The following is a 27665-nucleotide window of genomic DNA, read 5'->3' on the forward strand; positions in this document are numbered from 1 at the left end:
TGAGGGGCTGCAGAGTTCAAAGCCACAGGGGCCTGGTTGTGGCCCTGCTCCCCTCTCCTTGGAAATTTCTATAAATTCAGCAAAGGATAGTCCTGAGATAAGAGGCTGCTAACACATTAGAAAAAAGAGCATGCACACTTATTATTCACTTTCTTTAAGCCTTTCATGAGGTTTGTGTTAGCTGATCATTCACCAGCTTGTTATACATTTCTAAAGAGGCAAAGAGCAAAACGGAATAGAGAGGCCACCTGAGTTAGAGGAAGAAACGTAGCAGTTGTACACTGATGGAGTGAAGATGCTAGCTAGCTATGCAGTGAACACATACATGATTTTTTTTTTTTTTGAGACAGTCTCGCTCTGGTGCCCAGGCCTCAGACTCCCGAGTAGCTGGGATTACAGACCAGGATGACGCTAGGGCCCAAGGTTACATCTTCATCTTATTTCTAAAGCTCTGTTATTTTCTTTCTTTCTTTTTTGAAAGACAGAGTCTTGCTCTGTTACCCAGGCTGGAGTGCAGTGGCACAATCTCAGCTCATTGCAACCTCTGCCTCCTGGGTTCAAGCTATTCTTGTGCCTCAGCCTCCTAAGTTGCTGGGATTACAGGCATGTACCACCATGCCCGGCTGACTTTTGTATTTTTAGTAGAGACGGGGTTTCACCATGTTGGCCAGGCTGGTCTCGAACTCCTGGCCTCAAGTGATCCACCTGCCTCGGTCTTTCGCATGAGCCATCGTGCTCAGCCAATGCATCTTTTACAATTTTGCATGGGGTTAAAAACACTCTAGTTAAGCCATTTGCCAAGAATTGAAATGTTTTCTTTTACTTTCAGTGAACCAGAAATTACCAAACCTAGACACACCCAGATTCATCAAGGTGTAGACATAATTGAGGCGTTACAGGTGAGCTCAACATGCAAGAATTAGATGGACTTCTCTGGATGTGCAAATACTACCCTGGTCTATCTTTCTGAAATTGACATAATGCTAAAAACCTGGATGGGTTGTCAGCTGAAATATTGCTGGAGAGATATGCTAGAGCTGCTAACTATAGTGCTAGAAAAATCTCTTCATATTTACATCAAATACAACAGCAGAAAAACTGATTTCACTAAACACAATTCAAGAACCATCTGATACAGCCAGAGAGAAAAGTAGCTTCCATACTCTACAAATTTTATAAAACATTTACTTCAAAACAACTATCACTCTCTTGAAAAGCTATAATTATTTTTTCTCCTACCTTGTTCCTAAGCCATTTTAGGAAAAATGTAAATATGGTTGAAGTGGAAAGAGACTTACTTGCCAAGGGAGGCTACAGTAAAAACGTCAGTGAGAATTCTCTCTGCATGCTAATGGGCTATTCTGGCCTACCTGGCTCATTCCTTTTTTACCAAACTCCTGTGTACTAAATTTTCCCTGTCAAGATCCTTTTAAAACCATATTTATGGTTTATGTGACATAAGAGATACAAATCTTCACATCATCATCATCATCATTTTACGCAAACTGTCTACAATCTGATCAGCTCTTTAACCCCCCACTCACAAAAGCAGACATAAATAATGTGTTAGTGACATGTTTAAAAACTCAAATCTGAGACCTTTCCTCCAGCAGGGAGCCCTACTCTCAAAATATTGCCTTTGAATATACTGTATGTCTTCATTTCTCAAACATGTACTGAGCACCTACTAGAAGTAACAAGGAACGTAAAGACAGAAGACAAGAAACTCAAAAAATCTGGAACCTACAAGTCAGGGGAGGTAAGGATGTGAACACAAGTGAGGAGAGGCAGCTCCTGGCAAGGGGCTGGGGCTGGGGCAGCTGCACCTGTGAGGACCATGAGAGGTGAGCGGAAGTGAAATTCAGCCACTGCCTCATGCTCTGGCAAGGGCTGCAACCCCCACAAAAGCACAGCCCCCATCAGCTGGCATGTGGGCATCATTGGGCTGGAGGAGACCCTATAATAACCAAGAGACTAGAAGACTTAGGATGGGAACTTGGATCTATTCCAAATCTTTTTTTTTTTTTTTTTTTTTGAGAGAGTCTCACTTTAGTCACCCAGGCTGGAGTCCAGTGGCACGATCTCGGCTCACTGCAACCTCTATCTCCTGGGTTCAAGCGATTCTCCGGCCTCAGCCTCCTGGGTAGCTGGGATTACAGGCACCTGCCACCACGCCCGGCTAATTTTTGTACTTTTTTAGTAGAAATGGTGTTTCACCATGTTGGCCAGGCTGGCCTCGAATTCCTGACCTCAAGTGATCATCCTGCCTTGGCCTCCCAAAATGCTGGGATTACAGGCATGAGCCACCATGCCCGGCCCCAAATCAGTTTTAAGGCCATGATTGGTAAGAACAAAAAGACACTCAACATGAAACAGATGATTTAAAAATTCCTCAACACCCTCCAAACACAAAGCCATCATCGTACTGAATCTGCAGCAAAGGATATATTTTAACACTCATAGAATGCTCAGTTCGGAGTTACCTTGGTGATCAACGTAAGGCTTGAAGGCCTGGAGGATTTTTGGCACAGCCACGCCCATGTCAAGTTCCGTCAGAGTGAGTTCATTCATAAAGTAGGGGAGCTAGAGGAAACAAGCAAACAATGAGTGAGACCCATAAGCAACCTACAAAACATGCTGTTAGAAGTCAACATGCTTCCGGAGAGGATGGTGGCCAAGGTTTTGGGACATACCATTTATGTGACAAAAACATAATGTGCACACATCATGTACTAGGCTTCATAGTCCAGACAGAGCCATGAAGAGGTCAGGCCAGGGCCTGGCTCTCACGGGTTTATAATAGAAAGGCAGAAACAGGTAAATATGTAGACAGTATACTTCCAGAGACTGATTAGTGTTGCAAAGAACATCAAGCAGGTAATGGGCAGAGGGAACATGGGGGTGGCTGTTTTGGCTGAGGAGGTCAGGGACAGCTTCCCTGAGGAGTGGCATTTGAGCAGAGACCACCTATGGAGAAGAAGCCAGTCATGCTCATTAACAATACCCTACATTTGCTGACGTAAGGGAAAACAGACCTCTCTCAGATTCTCGGTGGGGAGTAAGAAACTGCTACCACAAGGCCAGGTACAGTGGCTCATGTCTATAATCCCAGCACTTTGGGAGGCCAAGGTGGACAGATCAGTTGAGGTCAGGAGTTCAAGACCAGCCTGGCCAACATGGTGAAACCCCGTCTCTACCAAAAAATACAAAAATCAGCCAGGTGTGGTGACATGCACTTGTAGTCCCAGCTAGTCAGAGAGGCTGAGGTGGGAGGATCACTTGAACCTGGGGGCGGAGGTTGCACCACTGCACTCTAGCCTGGACAACAGAGCGAGACTCTGTGTCAAAAAAAAAAAAAAGAAAAGAAATTGCTACATTTCCGATAGGCAAACTTACACGTGTATGAAAATCCTTGAAAAACAGCACATCCTGGCCGAGCGTGGTGGCTCATGCCTGTAATCCCAGCACTTTGGGAAGCCGAGGCAGGCGGATCATGAGGTCAAGAGATTGAGACCATCCTGGCTAACACGGTGAAACCCCATCTCTACTAAAAATACAAAAAATTAGCCGGGTGTGGTGGCACGCACCTGCAGTCCCAGCTACTCAGGAGGCCAAGGCAGGAGAATTGCTTGAACCCGAGAGGCGGAGGTTGCAGCGAGCTGAGATCGTGCCACTGTACTCCAGCCTGGGTGACAGAGCGAGACTCCGTCTCAAAAAAAAAAAAAAAAAGAAAAATAGCACGTCCTTTGACCTCATGCTGGACATTTTCTGTGTGCCCTGCCAGATCTACACACTACCCCCAGTGGTTGGTCGGTGTGAACTGTGCCAACGGTCTCCCTTACCCTCCAGCTTCTGGTTGGGCATGGCAATGGGATACACCAATGGGCAGTGGATGGGGAGGCACATGGAGAAGAGTGTTGTTGGGCATTTGTCCCCCCGATCTACTGAAGGCCACAGCTCCTGTAACACAGGCAGCCTCTCCACACAGCTGCCCTGCCCAAGTTCTGGAAACTGCTCCTTGTCTTTGCCACTCCAGGGAGAGTAACAGCTCCCACTTCTGCTAGTTCTGGAGTGTAGCACTCTCCCTATGGGTTTTTCTCCATCTACCCACACATTTATAAATATTTCCTTCAGCAAACTCGCCCCAAAGTTACTTATCTGAGTGTGCCATCTGCTTCCTGCTGGGACCCTGACTAATACGCCCAAATATATCCGTAGGAATTTATTCTACAGGAAATAACGTAAGAATACTGGCATCATGCTTAAAAATTCTTACTTCATCTCAAGCTTATAGAATTAATTCATCTATATTTTCTCTGCTTGCATTTGTGGATGTATATGTATTTCTTAAAAATATTTATTCTATTCATAATTTTAGTGTAAGATGTAAATTAGGGATCTAGCTTAATTTTTCCCCCAAATGGTTGGTCAGCAATCTCAACCTATTTATTCAGCAACGAACACTTGCCCTACTAATCTGTTCCGCCACCTTGAAGTACTAAATTCCCACTGCACTGGAGTCTGTACCGAATTTCCACCAGTATCAAACTGCTTGACTACTTTAGCTTTCTAATACACTTCAGCTTTACAATATACTTTTAAATCTGGCAAGTCCCTCTCCTTTTTTTTTCTCCCAGAATTCTCTTAATTATTTTCATAAGTATTTTTCCAGTTGAATGTTACAATAGTTTTATAAAATTTAGAATAAAATTAAGAGGTTTTTAAAAATTAAATGTAAACTAAATATTCCACATAAAATGAGGTAGCATCTAGTCAGGCATGGATTTAATACCTAACTTGGCTGGACCTCTTCAGCTGTTTCTCTGCAGAGAAACATAAACTTTCAGGATTCACCAATCAGAGAATGTAATCTCTGATAGAATGTAATCTGTGATTTTTTGTTGGGGGAAAGGGTTACGTTAAAGAGTTTATAATGTCTATGATGAAAAAATGTGAGTAGAGACAGTGTTCAAAGGCGTAGTTTTGAATTGGTGTTTGCTATATTTGGAAAACCTTTTTCCAAAGCATTAATGTTGTAAGTGGTGTTGGCCTATCAACCTACAAAATGCTACTTGGCCAAGAATGTAACCAAAGTCTTGCACACTTGCCCTGTCCTTTTTGTCCACTGTTGTCATTCAAATGCCGTGCTTCAGGGAGCATGCCAAGTTAGAGAGACTTCCAAGGGAGAGCCAGGGAATACTGTTACCTCCAACAGTGTTTCTTTTCTTTTTTTTTTGAAACAGGATTTTGCTCTGTCACTTGGGCTGAAGTGCAGTGGTGCAATCATGGCTCACTGTAGCCACAACCTCTTGGGGTGAAGCAATCCTCCCACCTCAGCCTTCTGAGTAGCTGGGACTATAGGCACATGCCACTATCACGCCTGGATAATTTTTTAATTTTTTGTAGAGATAGGGTCTCGCTATGTTGCCTAGTCTAGTCTCAAACTACTGGGCTCAAGATTTCCTCCACTTCGGCCTCCTGAAGTGCTGGATTACAGGCATGAGCTACCATGCCTGGACATCCAACGGTGTTTCTATGGGAATATCAGTCTGACACTGAGCCACAGGAGTGAGGGCAAGGCCAGCAAAGAGTTCTCCATGTCAGGCCTTCCAGGGAACCAGGGGATCAGGGAGATCTGTGTCACAGGGGAAAGCTCACGCTCCTCTAGACACCACTTCCCTATCCCCATTTTGGCTCTTGACTGGCTATTAACCAATACCCACTCACTACTAGGCTTAAGGCTTAGTTCCTCCCAGGGGTACTTGGATATTTGGTGGCAATCAGTTCTTTTGGTAGGAGTGGTGACAGCTTCAGAATTTGGTAATATCCTTCTGCTTTCCTGTTTCTTCTGTTACCAGTGGCTCCTCTGGTCTGCAGGCACTTCACAGTGAAGCAGATCAGGAGGGGGTGGAGGGCATGGATGGAACTCACTGCCCACCTCTAGCCTCTGGCACTGCTGCATCTAGGCCACACTTCTCCACTCTAACCTTTTAGTACTTCTGACCTCAAAAAACAAAAGGAAGTTTAAGTCTGTGAACTACAAACGCCTCCATGATAATCAACAGGAGAAAATGAAAACAGTCTTTCCCTCAACTTTCTCCAGGATGAGGGGGGCACCTTCACAAACAGGGCAGAGGCTCTGTGGACTTCCAGCTCAAGAGAGAAGGGTGGGACCTCTCAAACCAGTTTGGTTTTGTTGTTGCTGCTGTTGTTTTTACAGATGGGAGTCTTGCTCTGTCACCCAGGCTGGAGTTTGGTGGTGCGATCATAGCTCAGAACTCCTGGGTTTAAGTCATCCTCTCGCCTCAGCAACCCAAGTTTCTGGGACTGTAGGTGCGCACCAGCACTCCTGGCTCAAGTTGGTTTTGGAATGCTTGTAGCAGGGGAGCAGCATCCCATCTGGAGTTCAAGTATGTCCTCCTTTCTTTTTGCACACTGCCAGGAACTGCAGCCCTCCTGCTCAGGGAAGGGCCCCTCTTGCTTAGGGAAGGGCTCGAGATAGACTCTGGGAAAAGAGCAGGGCCAGCCCTACCCATATGCCTTCACCTGGAACTCAAGCCCTCCATCATTTCCAAAAACGCGGAGAGGCTGAGTGAGCTCTAGATTAGCTACTGACACTGCATCTCCCTACACAGAGGGTTACTGCTACCTGTTGTCTCCTGCTATGGAACTGGCTAGCAGAAGCACGTTCAACCCTCAAACTACCTCAGGAACACAAACCGGCTGACACTTGTCAACAGAGCCCTCCCCCAAAATCTGTCTTGAAATCCACCCTTCTGGCTCAGAGGGCAGCCCCTCCTTCCTCTTTCTCAGGAGCTGGGGAAGAAGGGACACTGGCCCACAGACAGCAGCCAGAGTTTGATGAGGCAGGAAAAGCTCTGTTCTTTACCCAAAGGAACAACAGAAATCAACCTGAAGCTCCCATATCTGAAGATATGCCCATATCTTCCTTCTAATCTAGTTTATCATAGTTCACCGTTTCTTAGTCTAGCGTCCTTGAACTTTCTGAGATAATGGGCAGAATTTTGTGTCAACGTGTTTTTCTAGTGAAAGGATCTCATAGGTTTCTGCTTCTCAAAAATATCTCTGATCCATACAACTTCAGAGCTACTGACTTAAGCTACTGACAGTGTTTGGTGAGGATTTGGGATCCAAAGTGACTCTTCCTTGGCTGGGTCTTCATTGGGTCAAAAACTTAATTTAAAAGAACCTCAAGATCCTCAATAAGGTCTCCTGGTTGGCAAATGAGTCATTTAATGACAGCCATACTTACACAGTTCAAACTCACTTCCAACTGGGCCTGGATTAGCACCAGAGTGTTTCTTCAGCAAAGAGAGCCCAAAATAAAGTACCATCTGGCCAAAAAGTAAAGGTCAAACACAGACACACTTAAAGTGCAGTGCTAACTTTCCCAGCTTGAGAGGGAGCACAGCCTGGGAAAGAGGGCTTAAGTAGTCTGGTATTTTCCTCAGTCAGTTTACTAAGAGGCCTTAAGTAGTCTCGTGTTTTCTTCAGTGAGTATACTAAGAGGCCTTAAGTAATCTGTATTTTCCTCAGAGGATATACCATGTGGCCTAGACTGCTGTGGGGCTGGGTGGGCTCTGGATGTACAATTTAAGTTCTTTTCCAACATAAAAATAACAATTATATAAGACAAATTGGTTACAAGAGCTCACATTTTCCCAAACCAAATTCTGGATTATCACCTAGAGTGGATAACAACGAGGGCAACACAAGAAAATGAGTAAACATTAATGTTCACTAAGCCCCCAGTTAATCATAAGGTCAGTCTGTGGTCAAGGTCAGATGTGCTGTTTGAGAACTTACTACCCTCATATGTTATATGCTTAAACCAAGTTATTTTTCACTTAGGACATAAGGGTACAAAACTTCCAGAAATGAAGAAGTATAGAGGATTAGGAGCCTCTTGTGTGGAAAGTGATACCTTTATTTTGCTGAGTTTCATTTGGATCTTCTTAGACACCAGATCAGACCAGTATTTCTCTCCTAAGAAGTCCCAAAATATTCTTCCAAGCAAGGCATTCACCCAGGCTTCCTGTTCTTCCTCCTCAGAGGGTGGAGCCTCTGGCAACTGGCAAAAGAAAAGGGACCAAAATTAGCTAGAAAGCAACTGCAGAATAAGACAGGTGCTTACTTTTATAAAGTCACTGAAGGTCCTGCCTTATAGAAACAGGAGATCACAGGAGTCATTCTCCTTCCCTATAAATTACAAGTCGCACATTATATTGGTGACTAGAAAAGGGGAGAAATGAAAGCTGCCATGACAGCTAAAACCTTCTCTTTGTTTTCTTTTTCTACCAGTCTTCCTGTACACCAGTTAATATTTCATACAATTAGCTTAGCCAAACCGCTCTGCCTCCAAATTAGCTTGGTATCAACATTATGCATCAGCGACACATCTGATAAAATGCCTGCCCATCTTTCTTCAAGCTAAGGCTTGGACGTGTAATTGTCAAGCTGGTGCTCATCCAGGCAGACACCACAGTTTCCCAACGGTCAGGACTCAAGTTCAGCCTGAACCCTGTGAGGTCAAAATACTCCCGGGATGCTTAAAAATCCTGATGCCTGGATCCTACCCCCAGAGTCACTGATTTCAGTGAGCATCAGGAGTTTCAGACACTCCCTTGGTAATGTAATCAACAGGCAAGACAAAGAATCACAGATCTGGATTAGAGAGAGCTGCTCTCAGGGCTTCCATGAAACATCTACAGCTGTTCTCACCAATCTAGGCCCAGTGAAATACCCCGATCCTTACTTCCATTTGATACGATCCATCTGAAGCATCTGCTGTGGCCCATGTGTGAGGTGGGGGAGAGAGCGAATCTGAGTCTCTGATTTCCTTGGCTAATCATTAGACTATGCACTCTGGCCTGGAGGGGGTCAGGGATGGAAATAAAGAAGGGGTAAAGAGCAGCACCCACAGACGGTGTTGTAAGGTTTATGCGGTTGGTGCAGGCACGGGCTGAGAACTCAGTCATGTAGCAGCTGTCCACTGACCACATGCCGGCCCTATGGGCACACTCCTGTCTCAGGTCCACTCATGTCTCACAATACCCTGGAAAGACAGGAACTTTACTCCCATTTTAGAAATGAGTGCAGCGCCTGACACAGAGTCCTGTACTCCCGTCCTCTATCTGCTCTGTCCTGTGTGTGGCGGTGGGGGTGGGGGAAGGGTAGCTGGCCCCCTGATATAGCAGACATTTTCCTGTGCTGAGGTCTCCAATTAGACTGTAGCCTTGCAGAAACAATGAGCTTTGGAAAGCAAATATTAAGATTTAGAAATGCAGAATCTGTGAATTATTCCCCCTTTCCCCTCCCTCTATGGCGTCTATAAGTGCATCTGTTCTGCCCTCACGGGCTGGCTGCAGCTATAACACACACTAGACACTCTCATCACCTCCACGCTTTCACGCTTTGTGCTTGTGTATTCATGCCAGTGCTATCCATTCTGGGCAGCTGTGCGCCTGGGTCAGTGGTATGGTGCACATGTTGTTGCTTGGTGTGCGTGGATTTGAATCTGCCGATCTGATTGTGAGTACTCCCAAGGCCTAAAGCACACAGCTCCACGCAATCATTCTGAAGCTTGGTGCTCACCAGTCACTGAGCTGTGCCTGAGCCAGCACACTGCTCATCCCAGCTCTCTGCTAGTCTTGCTGAGAGGTGAGGCCAGCTGGACTTCCTGGGTCCAGTGGGGACTTGGAGAAATTTTCTTACAAGAGGGTTGTAAAAACGCACCAATCAGCACTCTGTAGCTAGCAAGAGGATTGTAAAATGCATCAATGAGCGCTCTGTAAAAATGCACCAATCAGTGCTCTGTAAAATGCACCAATCAGCACTCTGGTGTAAAACGCACCAATCAGCAGGATCCTAAAAGTAGCCAATCGCAGGGAGGATTGAAAAAAGGGCATTCTGATAGGACAAAAACGGAACATAGGTGGGGACAAAAAGGGAATAAAAGCTGGCCACCCCAGCCAGCAGCCATGGCAACCCGCTTGTGCCCCCTTCCACGCTGTGGAAGCTTTGTCCTTTTGTTCTTCACAATAAACCTTGCTACTGCTCACTCTTTGGGTCTGTGCCACCTTTAAGAGCTGCAACACTTACCACTAAGGTCCATGGCTTCATTCTTCAAGTCAGCGAGACCACAAACCTACTGGCAGGAAACAGCTCCGGACACACTTCCACAGCCTGTGCCCTCTCTTTCTGGGGGCCTAGGGTTCGCTTACATTTTTCAATCACATGTCACTGCAGGACTTTATATTCTACAGGAGTCCTTCAAATTTGAGTTTTCAAAGGTCTCCCTTATGAACGTTGGTGAGTCTCATTAAAAAAAAAAAAAAAAAAGGTTTAAAAAAGAAGGCATGCTGGTCAGCCCATTTCAGAAGACATGGATCTGCCTCACTCTTCTTAATGGACACGGATTCTATCTGGGCTTTTCTAGTACTGTGACGTTTTCTGTCTTTAACCAAGACATTTTCCATCACTACGTCCTGGATGGAAGGGCAAGAGTCTGCAGCGGTGAATGCTTGGCCATGCCACAACTTGTACATGTTTTTTTGAATCCCTTTTCTCTCTGACTGAACAGTCCCTTCCCAGCCCCCAGGGTAACTCGTTCAGCTTTTCTGAGGTTACTGTCTTTGAATCCCATCCGATTATTTATACAGACTTCTGCATAAACACTCATCCAAGGGCAATGCCCACCTGGCCCCTCAGACAGTACTAAGTTGCTGCCCACGTAAGACACCACATGTCTTACTTTAGATGTGTAGGTTACACAAGAGAATAAGTTACCTTTTCCCTTCCCTAGAGGGAGCATCTACCCTTTATTAGCCTTTCTTTACAACCCTAGTTACTCACAGGGAAACAGTTTTAGCACAAAATAGCAAGAAACAAAGGCTATTTCACAATGTATGTCCAAGCCAATGGCGTATGATGTGGTAAACAAATTTCTGAAATAACCGACACGCAGGTTTTTTTTTCAATAGTTCCTTTTTCCAATGCAAGCTTCTCTCCACAGACACACTGGGAACAAAGAAAAATTCCAGAGCAGAATATCGATAATGCATCAAAGAAGCTTCGTGAGGGAAACCTGGATTCGACAGCCTGCTAGGAAGTCTCAACGAATGTCATAAAAATTTAAGAGCTTAAAGAATCAATGTGCATACATTTCCTAATATCACCATTTGGCTATAGGATGAAATGTGTGGAGGATATTCATTTCACCATCTCAACTGTATATGAAATGGTAACTTTCCAAAAATGGCTTCCAAATAAGTGTAGAGAAAATTCAATGGTTTGAAGCTGAAGCAAGCCCATCAAAACTGCGTAGCTCTTGGGATATACGTTATTTAAAACTAACCTCTCAAACTAAAGTAGGACAGATTTACTGAAGTCTGTGGTGTAACATTTCCTATTAAAAACGGCCAGGAGGCCAGCCCAGCTTTTCTGTTACAAAGAGTGTGTAGTGCCCCCAGTCCTCTTTGGCCACACCCAGTGTACTGCCAGGGGGGGTTGCATAAGGCACAGTGTGGTCCAGGAGATGACACAGCGGAGGACCCTACCCCTGTGTTTGTTTGTTTCCCTTGATTAAAAAAAAATGCATATGTACTATAGAAAACATCCATAATCCCGCTACTCAGATTTAAAACATTTTAAACATTATTTAAAACATTTTTACTATATTTTCTTTCAGTCTCTTTTCAGTGTATATAAACATTTAAGAATATAGAACTTTTAAAAAGCAAAATTAGGCCGGGCGTGGTGGCTCATGCCTGTAATCCCAGCACTTTGGGAGGCCGAGGCGGGCAAACCATGGAGGCAAGAGATTGAGACCATCCTGGCCAACATGGTGAAATCTTGTCTCTACCAAAAACACAAAAATTAGCTGGACATGGTGGTGCATGCCTATAGTCCCAGCTACTCAGTAGGCTGAGACAGGAGAATCGCTTGAGCCCGGGAGGTAGAGGTTGCAGTGAGCCAAGACCGTGCCACTGCACTCTACCCTGGCGACAGAGCAAGACTCTGTCTCAAAAAAAAAAAAAAAAAAAAGCAAAATTAGATCTAGCTACATGGTTTTGTATTCTTTTTTTTTTGAGAAGGAGTCTTGCTCTGTCGCCCAGGCTGGAGTGCAGTGGCGCGATTTTGGCTCACTGCAAGCTCCACCTCCCGGGTTCAAGGATTCTCCTCCCTCAGCCTCCCAAGTAGCTGGTATTACAGGCATTCACCACCACACCCGGCTAATTTTTCGTATTTTTAGTAGAGACAGGTTTCTCCATGGTGGTCAGGCTGGTCTCAAACTCCCAACCTCATGTGATCCGCCAGCCTTGACCTCCCAAAGTGCTGGGATTACAGGCGTGAGCCACCGCGCCTGGCTGGTTTTTTCTTTTTCTTTTTTCAGTTTTACTTAGATGTAATTCACAGATTATACAATTCGTCCATCTAAAGAGCACCCTTCCATAGCTTCTGTGGAAAACAGTATTACGGTTCCTTAAACAATTTAAACAGAATTACCCTTAAGATGCACTAATTTCACTTCTGGCTATATACCCCAACAAACTGAAAGCAGGGTCTCAAGACGAGATATGTGTACACTGATGTTCAGAGCAGCATCATTCACAATAGCTAAAATGTGCAAGCAAGCCAAGCACCCACCGACAGAGGAATGGATAAGCAAAATGGGGTACACACATGGAGCATGATTCAGTCTCAAAAGGGAAGGCGATTCTGACTTATGCTACCACATGGGTGAATCTTGAGGGCATTAGGCTAAGTGAAATAAGTCAGTCACAAAAAGACAAACACTGTATAATTCTACTTATATGAGGTACTTAGGATAGTCAAAATCCGAGAGACAGAGAGGGAATGGTGGTTGCTAGGGGCTGGGAGGAGGGGAACATGGGGAGTTACTGTTTAATGAGTATAGAGTTTCAGTTATACAAGTTGAAGAGAATGGTGGTGGTCAATGCATAACATTATGAATGTATTTAATTCTACTGAACTATACATTTTAAAATGATTAAGATGGCAAACTTTATGTATTTTACCACAAAAATAATTTTTAAAAATAGAGTACAATTCAGCAGTTTTCCGTATATTGAGAGTTGTATAGCTATCACCACAGTCAATTTTAGAACATTTTCATCACCCCCCAAAGAAACCCTGCACCCATTAGCAGTCACTCCCTATTCCTCCCCAACTCCTCCCCATCCCCCTGCCCACCAGTCTAGGAAACAACTAGTTTGTCTATATGAATTTGCCTGTTCTAGACATTTCCTGTAAATGAAGTCATACAATGTGTTCTTTTGTGACTGACTCCCTTCACTAACATTTTCAAGGTGTATCCATGTTGTAGCAGTGCCTCCTTTTTATTGCATAACAAACTTATTTTTATTGCATAATAATATTATCGTCTATGCTATACCATACTTTATCCACTCACCAGTTAATGGAAATGTGGGTTGTTTACCACTTTTGTTTTGTTTTTTTAAACAGAGTCTTGCTGTGTCATCCAGGCTGGAGTGCAGTGGCGTGATCTCGGCTCACTGCAATCTATGCCTCCTGAGTTCAAGCCATTCTTGTGCCTCAATCTCCTGAGTAGCTGGGACTACAGGCATGCACTACTATGCCTGAGAGATGGGGTTTTGCCATATTGGCCATCCTACTGGTCTCAAACTCCTGGCCTCAAGGGATCCACCCAACGCAGCCTTCCAAAGTGCTGGGATTACAGGCGTGAGCCACTGTGCCCCACCATTTTTCATTTTTGGCTATTGTGAATAATGCTACTATAAATATTTGTGTACAAGTGTTTGTGTAAACATGTATTTTCATTTCTCCTGGATATATATTTAGGAGCAGAACTGCTGGCTCATATGGTGACTCTCTTTAACTTTTTGAGGAAATACCAAACTATTTCCCACAGTGGCCGGACCATTTTACATTCCTGACAGCAACGTATGAGGACTCCAGTTCCTTCCTTCCCTTCCTTTCCTTTTCTCTTTTTTTTTTTTTTTTTTGAGGTAGAGTCTCACTCTGTCACCCAGGCTGGAATGAAGTGGCGTGATTGCAGCTCTCTGCAACCTCTGCCTCCCAGGTTCAAGTGATTCTTGTGCCTCAGCCTCCCCAGTAGTTGGGATTACAGGCATGCGCCACCATGCCTGGCTAATTTTTTGTATTTTTAGTAGAGATGGGATTTTGCCATGTTGCCCAGGCTGATCTCGAACTCCTGAGCTCAGGCAATCCACCCACCTCGGCCTCCCAAAGTGCTAGGATTATAGGCGTGAGCCACCGCCCACAGCCGAGGACTCCAATTTCTCTACATCCTCACTAATACTTGTTATCATCTATCTTTTCAAAAATTTTATTATTTATTTATTTATTTATTTATTTATTTGGTAGAGATGAAGTTTTGTCATCTTGCTCAGGCTAGTCTCGAACTCCTGACCTCAAGTGGTCCATTCGCCTTAGCCTCCCAAAGTGTTGGGATTACAAGTGTGAGCCACCACCATGCCTGGTCATCATCTGTCTTTTTCATTGTGGCCATCTGGGTGGGTGTGAAGTGACATCTGACTGTGGTTTTGATTCACATTTCCTTGATGACTAATGATACTGAGCATCTTTTCATGTGCCTGCTTATTTGGCCATTAGTGTATTTTCTTTGGAGAAATGTCTATTCAGATCCTTTGCCCTTTTTTGTTGAGACAGGGTCTTGCTCTGTTGCTCAGGTTGGAGTGCAGTGGTGCAATCACTAATCACTGACACTCTGACCTCCCTGACTCAAGCAATTCTCCTGATTCAGCCTTCTGAGTAGCTGGGATTGCAGGTACATGCCATTATGTCTGGCTTATTTTTTTTCTTCTTTTTTGTAGAGATGCAGTCTCAAGATGTTGCCCAGACTGGTCTTGAACTCCTAAGCTCAAGTGATCCTCCTGCCTTGGCCTCCCAAAGTGCTCAGATTACAGGCGTGAGCCACTGCACCCAGCCCCATTTCTTAATCTGGTTATTTATCTCTTTGTTATTTAGTTATAAGAGTCCTTTATATTTCTAGGTACCAGTCCTTTATATTTCTAGGTACCAGACCCTTATCAGATAAATGACTTGTAAACATTTTCTCCCATCCTGTGGGTTATCTTTTCACTTTCTTGATGGTATTGTTGGCAGCACAAAAGTTTTTAATTTTGATGAAGTCCAATTTATCTATCTTTTCTTTGGTTGCTTATGCTTTTAGTATCTTAGCTAAGAAGGTTTACCGAACTGAAAGTCACAAAGATTCACTTCTGTTTTGAGCGTTTTATAGTTTCAGCTCTTATATTGAGGTCTATGATCCATTTTGAGTTAATTTTTGTGTATGGTGTGAGGTAGAGGGCCAACTCCATTCTCTTGCCCGTAGATATCCAGTTGTCCCCGCACCATTTGTTGAAGAGACTATTCTTGCTTTCCACTGATTTTTTTTAGCACTCTTGTCTGTATTCTTTTTAAAGTTTATTTTTAAATTGGATATATAGCTTCATTTTTTTACTTAGTGCACCATAAACATTTTCCTATTCCACTTCTAGGTGTTTAAAAAGCCTACTTTGTGGGGGCAGCAAGGGAAGTCCTGCAAAACTATTCTGCCAGTTACAGACTTCCTGGTTTCTATCGACTCCTATTTGCTTTGTAACATTTTCATCTTCTGATAACATGAGTAATCCAGTTTATAGACATGAGATGATGAGCACAACTAGTAATAATGAGGACAGGACTCTCCATACCGGGTGGCATATGTTAATATTATCTCTAACATTTTTTAAAGCCGTCTGTTGAAATGGAGAGTGGAAGTGCCTTATGCAACCTGAACACCAGAGCCTCACTACTGGAGGACAGGCACCATGGCCTCTCTCCCAGGCAGGCAATACAGGGCACACAGAACCAGCAGCTTCCTTGGACTCACACCCCTGAGCAAATCTGCAGCCGGCCTGTGGGGTCTCTCTTCCTGATGTACCCATGCTGGAAGTAGTACTATTGTACTTGTAGATGTTTTTAAAAAGAGAGTTTCCTTGTTTCCTGAATTAAATCCCTCCCAAACCAGGCACTAAACATTTAGAAAACTAGGCCCTTGGCCCCCAAAATAGTGACATTTTCTAATTCAAATTTTGAGCTTAATAGCTCCAAAGCTGTTATTTCAATATGAAGAATCCCCTAAACATTTTTAATTATCATAGGTAAGAATAACTGCCAAAAGGCTGGGTGCAATGGCTCATGCCTGTAATCCTAGCACTTTAGGAGGCTGAGGCGGGTTTGAGCTCAGGAGTTCGAGACTAGCCTGAGCAACATGGCGAAACCTCATCTCTACAAAAAATACAAAAATTAGCCAAGGGTAGTGGGGTGCACCTGCAGTCCCAGGTACTTGGGGCGCTGAAGTGGGAAGATCGCTTGAGCGTGGGAAGTCAAGACTGCAGTGAGCTGTGATTGTGCCACTGCACTCCAGCCTGGGTGACAGAGTGAAATCCTGTCTCAAAAAAAAGGAGTAATTGCCAATAATGTTTAGCATCGTTTAATACAAATCTAGTCTATATTTACTAATTTTATCACTGCGTATGTTTAACATTGGTTTGGATCCTGAGTACCAGTGATCTCACAATGCTCCATTCACTTCCTGAACAGTAGTCGAACTCGTTTAGCATTGAGCAACACGAGAAAAAGGAGACCAAGTATGTACAAGTGGCCATCAGGCCCTAGAGTCTTCAGGGTAAGAGATGCTTTAGCCATGACCTATAAGAGGCAGAAGTAGGGTGAGGGTGGGGGTTAGAAAGAGGTTGCGGCAAAGGCTAGAGCTGCATTCTAAGCCCCACCTCTGAAAAAGAAGGGAATAGGCCACTCAGGCAAGAGTCTCGGGGGTGGTGGGTGGCTGACATTGAAGATGTGATGGTACAACTTGAAGAGATGCCAAAGGCCCCTGTGTATCCCTCACCCCTCTGAGTCCTTCCTGGACTCATGATATCAGAGGCGATATGGACCCTAAAAAATAACTTGGCTTTGGCAAGGGAGATGAGTGCTAATGACTTCCAAATGGTCTGCATTTGGCAAGACTGTGGGGAAATGGGCACTGCCATACCTTCCTGCTGGGAATAAACATTGCTGCCACCCTTATAGAATGGAATTTGGAAATATATGACAAAACTATGTGTGTACTCGTCATCTGACCTAGCAATCCTACTTCTAAGGTTTCACACTGAAGACATACCCCAAACAGCACAAAAATACAGTCACCAAGGTATTCTGCAGCATTGTTTATAATTGCAAAATATTGTAAACTTATATGCCCATAAAGGCGAGAGGCTGAATAAACTATGGAACATCCTCACAGTGAAGCACTTTGCAGCTGTTTAAAAAGAAAGGGGGTGGGGGGGGCCTATGAGCCGATGGGGAGTGATTTCCAGAATGTATTGGTAAGTGAAAAAAACAACACACAAAAGAATATCCATAGCATGCCAGCCTCTTAATAAGACAGAACGGGAAATAAGAAATACAGAAACTATAAGCCAGAGACTAAGGAGGCTGGTTCATTACAGGGGGTGAGTCGGAATGGCATGGAGAGACAGAAGGAATAAGGCTGGGAAGTAAGTTTTTTCTGAATATGCCATTGTACAGCTCTGATTTTTGGAACCATATTAATGTTTCACATGCACAGAAAAGAAAACCAACAGGGATTGGGAAGAGGGCCTTCATTAGCTCAAATCACAAAATAAAGAAACTGGCAAAGAATAATCTCCACTGACTTGTAAAGGAAGGAATAAATGTAGTATAAGAACACCGGAGCAGACCCCACTTTCCCAAAATGGTGCAATGACATTTCCCATCCCACAGGCTCTTCCGGGAATCTGCTACTCTCATGGCAAGAAGTAAAATCTATGCCCCTCTCCTTGAACCTGGGAGGGCTCTGTGGCTGCCTTGACTAATGGAGCGTGATGGAAGTGGCACCTTACTTATGACAGTAGGTAACACAGTTTCAGCCCAGCTCCTTCTTGGGGTGTTTGCCCTGGGAACCCAGTTTCTGTGCTGAAGAAGGCCAGGCTACATGGAAAACTGAGGCCCCCCTAGCACTCAGCCCCAGATGAGCTCCAGTCAACAACCAGCATCTACATACCCTCCATGGGGGTGAGCCATCCCAGCAGCAGATCCTCCAGCCCCCAGCCCAGCCTCCCCAGGTGAGTCTGCATGCAGCAGACAGAAGCCGTCCGCTAGGCCTTGTCTGAATCACAAATTCAGGAGGAAAATAAATAGTTGTTATTGCTTGAAGCCACCACTTTGGGGGTTGCTTGTTCTGCACCAATAGGTAACTGGAACAAAAGTCAAGACCGTCTCCACTGCCAGACCATCCCGGAGAGCCAGGATACAGCTCACGCATGCTCCAGGAAGGCTAAGGGGTTGTGGGGGGCCAGCACTAGAGCTCATGTACTTTCTTTCTTCAAAGGCCCTTTCGAAGACATTTCTCTCTCTGGCTCTCTCAAACTGAGAGCCAGAATTCACACAATTCTGGCTCTCAGTTTCCTAGCCCATGGCAGCTATCAGTCATTAAATTAACATTAGGGTTGGGGGTAGAAGATGGGGACAAGGGCTCAAGGAAAAGCTAACACAGCAACACCAGCCAACTGACAACTGGGAGAAAGTATCACAGAGTCTCAGACTGGGGGTGACATGCCTTTTGACCTCTATACTCCCTGTATGACGACAGGCCTAAGTTTCTGTTTGTTGTATTGAGTCTTTAAAGTATCAAGAAAAGATGAAATTATTCCTTCCTACTCTGCCACAGGGGGCCAGGAAGTGCAATGTGGTTTTAAAAAATGTTCGGCCAGGCGCAGCGGCTCAAGCCTGTAATCCCAGCACTTTGGGAGGCCGAGGTGGCGGATCACGAGGTCAGGAGATAGAGATCATCCTGGCTAACACGGTGAAACTCCATCTCTACTAAAAAAAAAAAATTAGCCGGGCATGGTGGCGGGCACCTGCGGTCCCAGCTACTCTGAGGCTGAGGCAGGAGAATGGCGTGAACCCATAAGGCGAAGCTTGTAGTAAGCCGAGATCGTGCCACTGCACTCCAGTCTGGGAGACAGAGTGAGACTCCATCTAAAAAAACCAAAAACTTCAGCAGAGGCCAGGCGCAGCGGCTCACGCTGTAATCCCACCACTTTGGGAGGCCGATGAGAGTGGATCACCAGAGGTCACGAGTTCAAGACCAGCCTGGCCAACATTGTGAAACTCCGTCTCTACTAAAAATACAAAATTAGCCAGGCGTGGTAGCGTGTGACTGTAGTCTTGGCTACTCAGGAGGCTTGAAGCATATGGTCTTTTATTGCCCTGACAAATTCAAACAGATCAGGTGAGTGACCTCTTCCACACTGAAGAGGATCAACGGATAAAGAGCAATGGCTTGCTTCTCATTAAGAACAGAAATACACATGGTCATTGTAAGAGGTCAAACACAGCCAAGGGTGGTGGCTCACACCTGTAATCTCAGCACTTTGGGAGGCCAAGGCAGGTGGATCTCTTGAGCTCAGGAGTTCAAGACCAGACTGGGCAATATGGTGAAACCCCAACTCTACAAAAATACACAAATTAGCTGGACGTGGTGGCACACATTTGTAGTTCCAGCTACTTGGGAGGGTGAGCCCAGGAGAGTGAGAAGATCACTTGAGCCCAGGAGGTCGAGACTGCAGTGAGCCGTGTTCACGACACTGCACTCCAGCCTGGGTGACACAGCGAAAGCTTGTCTCAAAAAAAAAAAAAAAAAAAAGGGAAGTCAAACACCTGGATGTGAAAGACAGGCTATGTCCCCCAGGCAGAGACTGTGCCTCTGAATAGTGTGCAAAGTAGAGGCAGGAGGCCTCAAGCCAAGCAGGCTTTCAGAATAACCCAGCAAAAGAGTCTCCTTGAGCCAAGGGGCCCTGGGGTCTCTGGTCAGGTTTTGCACACTCCATCACTCAGCAACTGTGTGACTAAGCTACCTAACTTCATCAAGCCTCAGTTTCTTCACTTACAAAATGGAAACAATCTTGTCTAGTTTGCAGGACTGTTCATGAGAGCAGAGTAATTCTATTAAAGTGTCTAACAGGGCCTGGCATCTGGTAGCTTACAGGAGTTATCTTACCACAGATGATCCTAAGTCCATGTCCCATTACACTTTGTAAAGAATGTTCATGGTAAATCTTCAAAAGCACTGGGCATAGCCGAGGAGACTGAGAATTTGAAAATGCAATGGTTATGGAGGAATGAGACCTGAATCACCAGTGATTCTGTAACAACCCCTAGTGATCATCCAGTTGCTTAGGTCAAAGTGCAAATCTTGGCCTCCATGTTCTCTCCCGACAGCAAATCCAGCCAGTGTCTCCTGCCACGCACACCCCAGCCCAGCCTCTCCTCACCACTTACTGTCACGACCTTCACGTTGGTCCAGGCTTCACTATGACAGTCACCTCCCACTCCTTCTTTCCCTCTACAGCCAGTTCTCCACCAAGAGTCACTTATCTTTTTATATGTAGATCAGTCAACACCATACCCTGCTCAAAACCCTCCCATGGCCTCCCATCCCTCCCCCACCTCAGAACAAAGCCAAGGTCCCTGTTGATCCTCCAGCCTCCCTACCTCCCCCTTTCCCTTGTTCACTGTCAGACCAGGCCTCCTTGCTGTTCCTCGAATATTCCAAGCACATGCCTGCCACAGGCCCTTGGGTTACTGCTTTTCCCACCGGGAATGCTCCTCCCACACCCATCACCGCAGCTCACTCCCCCATGACCAACAGGTCTGTGCCCAAAAGTCACCTTCTCAAAGAGGCCCTTCCTGACTACCCATCCAAAATAGCAGAGAAAAACAGTATAAACTTTTTAAAATTAAAAAAAAATACATAAATAAATAAAATAGCAGTTCCGGCCACTTTCCCTCCTCCCTTGTCTGACTTTATTTTCATTCTTCCCACCACCTGGTGCTTGTTTCTTGCTGTCTTCCTGAGTAGATTACAAGTTCCCCAAAGGCAGGGTCCTTCTCTGTCTCGTGTACCACTGTTATCCCGGTGCCCAGAACAGGGCTTCGGGGCATGAAGAAATGTGTCTAAGTCCAAAAGTGAAAAAGGCCCGGCCCAGCAGCCAGCTTTACCTTCTTTCCAGCTGTGGGGCTGCTCTCTGCACTCTGCAGGGGGCTCCTCTGGGGGCTTCGGCTTTCTTGGGGGACACACCTGCCCATGTACACGCTGTAGTCGAGAAGCATCTTCTGCCGCACGCTGCCCACCAACTCCTTCTGCTTTGGCTGCGACATAATCTCCTCCACACTGCCTTTGCTGCTGCTGCGGCTGTGGGTCAGGTGCCCGGAGGGACTGTTGTGTCTGCTGTGTGCAGGCAAAAGCCCTGAAGCCAAGAAGAGGGGGCTATTCACACAATGAAGAAAACCACTGCAAAGTAAGCGGACTCCTAAGAAAACAGCTACAATGCTATCAAATGACTGTTTAAAAATATTTATAAGGGGCCATAGCAGTGGCTCACGCCTGTAATGCCTGTAATCCCAGCACTTGGGGAGTCCAAGGTGGGTGGATCGCAAGGTCAGGAGATCAAGACCATCCTGGCTAACATGGTGAAACCCCGTCTCTACTAAAAATACAAAACAATTAGCCGGCCGTGGTGGCGGGCACGTGTAGTCTCAGCTGCTCGGGAGGCTGAGGCAGAAGAATGGCGTGAACCCAGAAGGCAGAGCTTGTAGTGAGCCGAGATCACACCACTGCACTCCAGCCTGGGCAACAGAGTGAGATTCTGTCTCAAAAAACAAACAAACAAACAAACAAACAAAACAACGTTTATAAGGTTATTTCCCACCCTGAAAAGTACCTTTTTCTCTAAGGTAATTTTTAAGAACAGTTTTTATTCGTCTCCAAGATAATTAGAGTAATGAGAATAAAGAAATACAGTTGGTAGGTACTATTCTCTTTTCTCCTGATGATCTTTTAGGAAAATATCAAATATAGGACCAATACATCCCAAGGAGCGGTGAACTTGTCAGTGCTATCAGGGGTAAATGGAAAGTGGGCAGAGACCTAATTAATTGTTTATCCACAAGCTCACAGCAATTCCAAAGATGTCACCTTTCATTTGACAAATTATGCATCAAGCACTTTCAAGCAAACCATGCTAAAAAGAAGACATAATCCCTGCCCTTGAACTCACGCACCTAAGCAGATAAATCACAATCTTCTGTAACAAGTGTCATAATTGCAACATGACTAAGGGACTCTCTACGGAAAAGAAGGGGGTGACTACCTCTGCCCAAGAGAGTGCAGTGGTGCTTACCCTAGCTGACTTTCATAGCAGTGACATCTACGCTGTATCTTGAGGGAATAGTTGCCATTTTCCTGGCCCAGGTGGGGAAGAGCATTCCAGGTAGAGGAAACAGCATATGCAAAAAGCAGTGGCAGGGCACAGTACGTTTAGAGGCCAGTGAGAGATTCAGTGAAGTTCTAAGCATAGTACAGCGGGCAGAGGACAGGAAATAAGGATGGAGAGATTAGCCAGGAACAGACTGCAAAGTGCCTCAAAAGCCAGCCTTGGATTTAACATTGACCTTGTTGCACCAGAGAGGTTTTAAGCATGGGATGTGCCTGATGCTAACAATTTCATTTAGATTTACTCTGATGGCCAGGTGAAATGTAGAGTGGTTAAAATCAAACCAGGCTGGGTACAGTGGCTCAAGCCTATAATCTCAGCACGTTGGGAGGCCAAGACAGGTGAATCACTTGAGGTCAGGAGTTTGAGACCAGCCTGGCCAACATGGTGAAACCCCATCTCTACTAAAAATACAAAACATTAGCCTGGCATGCTGGCCCGTACCTGTAGTCCCAGTTACTGGGGAGGCTGATGCAGGAGAATCGCTTGAACCTGGGAGGTGGAGGTTGCAGTGAGTTAAGATCATACCACTGCACTCTAGCTTAGGCAACAGAGCAAGACTCTGTCTCAAAAAAAAAAAAAAAATCAAAAACTCAAACCATTTTCTTCTTGAGAGGCTCCAACCATCGGAACCATAATTCCCCAGAGCCTCACAAAAGGTCATACAAGCCATTTCTTAATTTAAATTTTAGCCTGATAATTTCCAGCACTTCAATATTTAGTATTTTACACTGCATAACTATAAAAATATATTTTTTGTAACTTCTATTATCCTTATACCATTTTCATGTTTAGCATTATTTTTTTAAATGCTAGGATAAAAGTTACACCAAAAACATTAAAAAATAAATGTAAACTTATATTACATTTAATATCCTGGATTGGATCCTGGAAAACAAAAAGGACATTAGTAGAAAAACCAGTGAAATCCAAATAAACTTTAGAGTTTAGTTAATAGTAAAAAAGAGAAAAAAGATGAAATAAACAGGGCAGCATGAACCCGACACTTCAAACCAAACTGGTCCCATTGTGACTGAGCCACACTCCATGTATGGAGGAAGAATGGAGACCCCTACGAGGCTGGGCTGGTGCTCACTGCCCACAGAACAGCCTCTTCACATCACCTCACCCTTCCCTTGAGTGGGACAAAGCACAGAAGTCGTCACTGTACTGTGGGTCTCATGGACAACAGCCCCTGATAAAGTCAAGGACCTTCCTGGGCAGAGACCATACTGGAATTCTGCCAAGTGACCATGTGGCTTTCCTGCTGTCTCCAGACTCTTGTTTCTCCTGGAGGCCTTTCCTGACCTGCAGCCTGGGCACTGCTGGCTGGAGATGCAGACTCTCAGCCCCACCCATGACCTCGAGTCAGAACCTGCATCTTAAGATCCCCTCAAACATTCAAGTCTGAGAAGCACAATCCGTGTTGCTAGAGAAATCTAGGATTTTGGTGACAGCATCCCCGAGGGAGAGGACAGGGGCAGGTCGTTGAGCAGGAAGACTTCTAACTTCTTGGTATTGACAGATGTACCTGGCCTTAGAGAATCAGACCAGTCATACCTTCATGGCTGACCACCTATGCAGTCACTGATTCAGAGATGGGTTTGAAGAACAGCACAGTCCTCACCAATTTACCTTGCTAACTAGTTTAATCCCACTTTTGGTGGGTTAAACTTACCATAAAAATCTCAATTCATAGCTTTCAAAGGCAACCCAGACTTACAGATGTACAAAAAGACATTAGTGGTGTGTAAGCCTTGCCTGATTTTAGTACAAGTGAGTGCACTGAAGGTTTTCCCACATCTCTGACTCTTACCATTATGTTTGTTGTGTGGTGAGTGGAACTTTTGGCAGGATTTCCAAAAATGTGAACTCATTAAAAATAATCAAATGCTTTATTTAAGTCCATGAATAACGTGCCTCTTTTGAAGGTGCTCTGGGGGGCCCCTGAGTACCTAAAGTGGTGTTTCCTGGTGGCCCCATAAACCACTGTGGGTTACCTGATTCTGAGCTGCAGTACCTAGACCAGTAGACCTTTATATTTCCAGTAGGAATATAATCTGAGCCACATAAACAATTTTAAATTTTCTAGTAGTCACATTTAAAAAGGTAAAAAGAGGCTGGGCCTGGTGGCTCACGCCTGTAATCCCAGCACTTTGGGAGGCTAAGGCGGGCAGATCACTTCAGGTTGGGAGTTTGAGATCAGCCTGACCAACAGTGAAATCCCGTCTCTACCAAAAATACAAAAATTAGCTGGGTGTGGTGGCGGGTGCCTGTAATCCCAGCTACTCAGGAGGCTGAGGCAGGAGAATTGCTTGAACCTGGGAGGCGGAGGTTGCAGTGAGCCAAGATCGTGCCACTGCACTCCAGCCTGGGCGACAAAGCTAGGCTCCATCTCAGGAGAAAAAAAAACAAAAAACAAAAAAACGGTAAAAAGAAATAACAAAATTAATTTGAATACATTTTTGAATATATTTTAACCTAATATATCTAAAATATTATTTCAACATGTAACCAATATAAGAAGTTATTAATGAGATATTTTACATTCTTTTATTGGACTAAGACTTTGAAATCCAATGTGCATCTTACACTTAGAGCACATCTCCATCTGGACTGGCCACACTTCAAGTGTTCAAAAGCCACATGGGGCGGGAGGCTACCGTAAGCAGCAGCACAGGTCTAGACCTACCAGGACAGCTAGGCATTGCCTGGTGCTGAGGAGTTCTTACCCACTTGAATTTTCTTTTACTCAGTGTTATGGGTTGAATTGTGTTCTCCAAAAAATATGTTAAAGTCCTAACCCCAGCATCTCAGAATGTGACCTTATTTGGAAATAGAGTCATTGTAGATGCCATTCATTAAACAGGGTGGGCTCTTAATCCCATATAACTGGTGTCCTTCCAAGAAGACATAGAGCCACTGAGAGACAATGCCATGTGATGATAGGCCAGTGTGGAGTGATGCAGCTGCGGGCCAAGGATTGATGGTCACTACCAGAAGCTGCAAACACGCAAGGAAGGATTCTATGCAGAGTCTCACAAGGAGCACGGCCCTGCTAACACCTTGATTTCAGACTTCCAGCCTCCAGTACTGGGAGAGAATACATTTCTGTTGTAAATCACCCAGCTTGTGGTAATTTGTCCCAGCAGCCCTAGGAAATAAATATATCTAGTAATCTCCCCATTCATCTTGATTCTTAAAAGGGACTTCTTGGATCTCAGTGCTGGGATTGGGATGGAATCTGGTGTTGAAGCTGACAGAATGGAAGGTTAGCAAGGGAGTTAGGGCAAAGGCTCAGATTAAGTTCCAGGGGAAGGAACCAAAGCACTCTGAAGCAAATGTGTGACACTCATGTGACCAGCATAACTCCCAGATCAACACAAACGCCTTGTTAGAGAAAGCCCCAGAGCGGCTCCATCCTAGTCTTTGTTCCAGATCCATGTAAGAAAGCTTTCCCTAATAACACCCACACTGGTCTTGTCCCAATTATTGGTTACACCATGCTCATTATAGCATGGCAATTTGTGAACACCTGACTCATACATGCCAGTTTTGCATAATAGGCACAACACCTGAAGGACAGGGGAGCTGCTGCTTTTTACTGGTTTTGTGTCTCTTGCAGCTCCAAGCCCAGTCAAAGCTGAGCAAAGAGGTGCTGCATGGTTATCAATCCGAATGACCATGATCTGACCCGAATACTCAGCAAGTGCAAGGATTCTGCATTCTATGGCAAGCTCACGCTTGGAGGACATATTGAGGGTCAGGCCTTTGAAAGCACCAGCCTGAAGGATCTCCCTGACTCACCTGCCATCTCAGAACTAGGGTTCTTCTGTTGCTGCTTCTCTCAGGGGAGTCACATCATACACAAAGAAAACATAACCAGCAAAGGCTAATAAACAGCATCTGCAAATGGATCCACCGTTGGTTAAATGATTTGGGACAGAGGGTTGCAGTGATCAGCCTAGACGGTAAATGAGTCATGAGAATGCACATTAGGTGGCAGACAACCATCAAGTCGGGGTGGGCTTCCTTCCTGCCTTCCTACTTGGCATTCTTTCTCTATTCTCCCTAGTGGCCCTTTAAAAATGCATAAGCATTTAGCACAAACATCATTACCTGGTTTACTTCCAGAGACACCCGATGGCTTCTTGATTTCTGACTTTAGCTTAGATGCCAGAATAAATCTCCTAAACCATTCCTCTTTTTCTCGGCCAGTTCTCCCAAAGAGATAGAGTATCTGATCTCGCTGGGTAGATCTTGTTCCCTCCTGAGGGCGGGGTGGCTTCTTAGGGTCCTCGCTTCCCTCAGCTGGCGGCTTCTCTTCTGAAGTCTCCTTATCAGTCTGAGCTTTAGACATAAAGTCATCTTGTTGACCAAGCTCGATACAAATGGGGTACTTTTTATTCCAGATTCGCTTTCGAGCCAAAGTTTTAGGTACAAGATAAATCTACAGAGAAAGAAAAATGATGATTTATATACTAAAGATTGGCTACACTATGCATTAATATTATGCATAGCACAAGTGCAAACCTTATAGACTTTTTGACTAAGATGATGAATATGAAATAACTTTTAACACTTGTTCGTAACATGACTACAGAAACTGGAATTTTTAGAAGTGTCTTGTTATCCTTCAAAATCATTCCAGAAAATAGATGTTTAATAATTTTGTGAGAGTTATAAATATCCGTAATTTTCAGGTGGCAGTAGCTCGATAATAATGTTTAGCTGCTTATCATCAACTACGTTTGGCTGTCAACTAAATTTAATGACCTTGGGCCAAACTTAAGTTAGAAGAAAAAAAAAGATAGTTAAAATCTAGATGGGCAGCTCAAGTCAACCTTGAGTATCAAACTCAAGTTAAGAATAAACTTATATAAAAACTATTTTAAGTACTTCTCTCCCTTTGAAGAAATCTAAAGATCATTCAGATGAACTGTAAGAACAGAGAAACGATAGCTTTGTGGAACAAATAATTTACATTTCTCACAAAAATAGAAGTATATAATACTTAATCAAAATGTAGCTATTTTGCATATCTATCATTTTCACATGCACAAAGTCTTCAATAGTTAAGTACCCTACAATCACCACACAGAGCCACACGGCTTTTTGTTTGACTGAAATAATTAGCTTTTACAGTCAGAATTCTGAGTGCACAACACTCTTGTTCCTCAAGTTGTAGTCTGTGGACCAGCAGCCTGAGTATCATCTGGGAACTCATAACAATGCAGGCCCTTGGCCCTACCC

The 27665-nt window shown here is 44.6% G+C and overlaps 1 protein-coding gene across 24 annotated transcripts in view; it reads right to left on the minus strand.

The window, feature by feature from the left end:
• TEX2 (testis expressed 2) overlaps positions 1 to 27665 on the minus strand; it is a 115692-nt gene that overhangs the window by 21725 nt on the left and 66302 nt on the right. For all 24 annotated transcript variants that reach the window (XR_003723832.2, XM_015120104.3, XM_015120100.3 and 21 more), the window contains 4 exons: positions 26532 to 26862; positions 21139 to 21386; positions 7946 to 8092; positions 2484 to 2583 (listed from right to left, as the gene is read on the minus strand). Coding sequence is in view for 23 of the 24 variants with exons in the window: in XM_015120104.3 (XP_014975590.2) it covers positions 2484 to 2583; positions 7946 to 8092; positions 21139 to 21386; positions 26532 to 26862 (826 nt within the window). In the remaining variant the exon portion in view is untranslated. The remainder of the gene's footprint in view (positions 1 to 2483; positions 2584 to 7945; positions 8093 to 21138; positions 21387 to 26531; positions 26863 to 27665) is intronic.

This window comes from Macaca mulatta, chromosome 16 (genome assembly GCF_049350105.2).
Source record: "Macaca mulatta isolate MMU2019108-1 chromosome 16, T2T-MMU8v2.0, whole genome shotgun sequence".
In the NCBI taxonomy this organism is placed as follows: Eukaryota; Metazoa; Chordata; class Mammalia; order Primates; family Cercopithecidae; genus Macaca; species Macaca mulatta.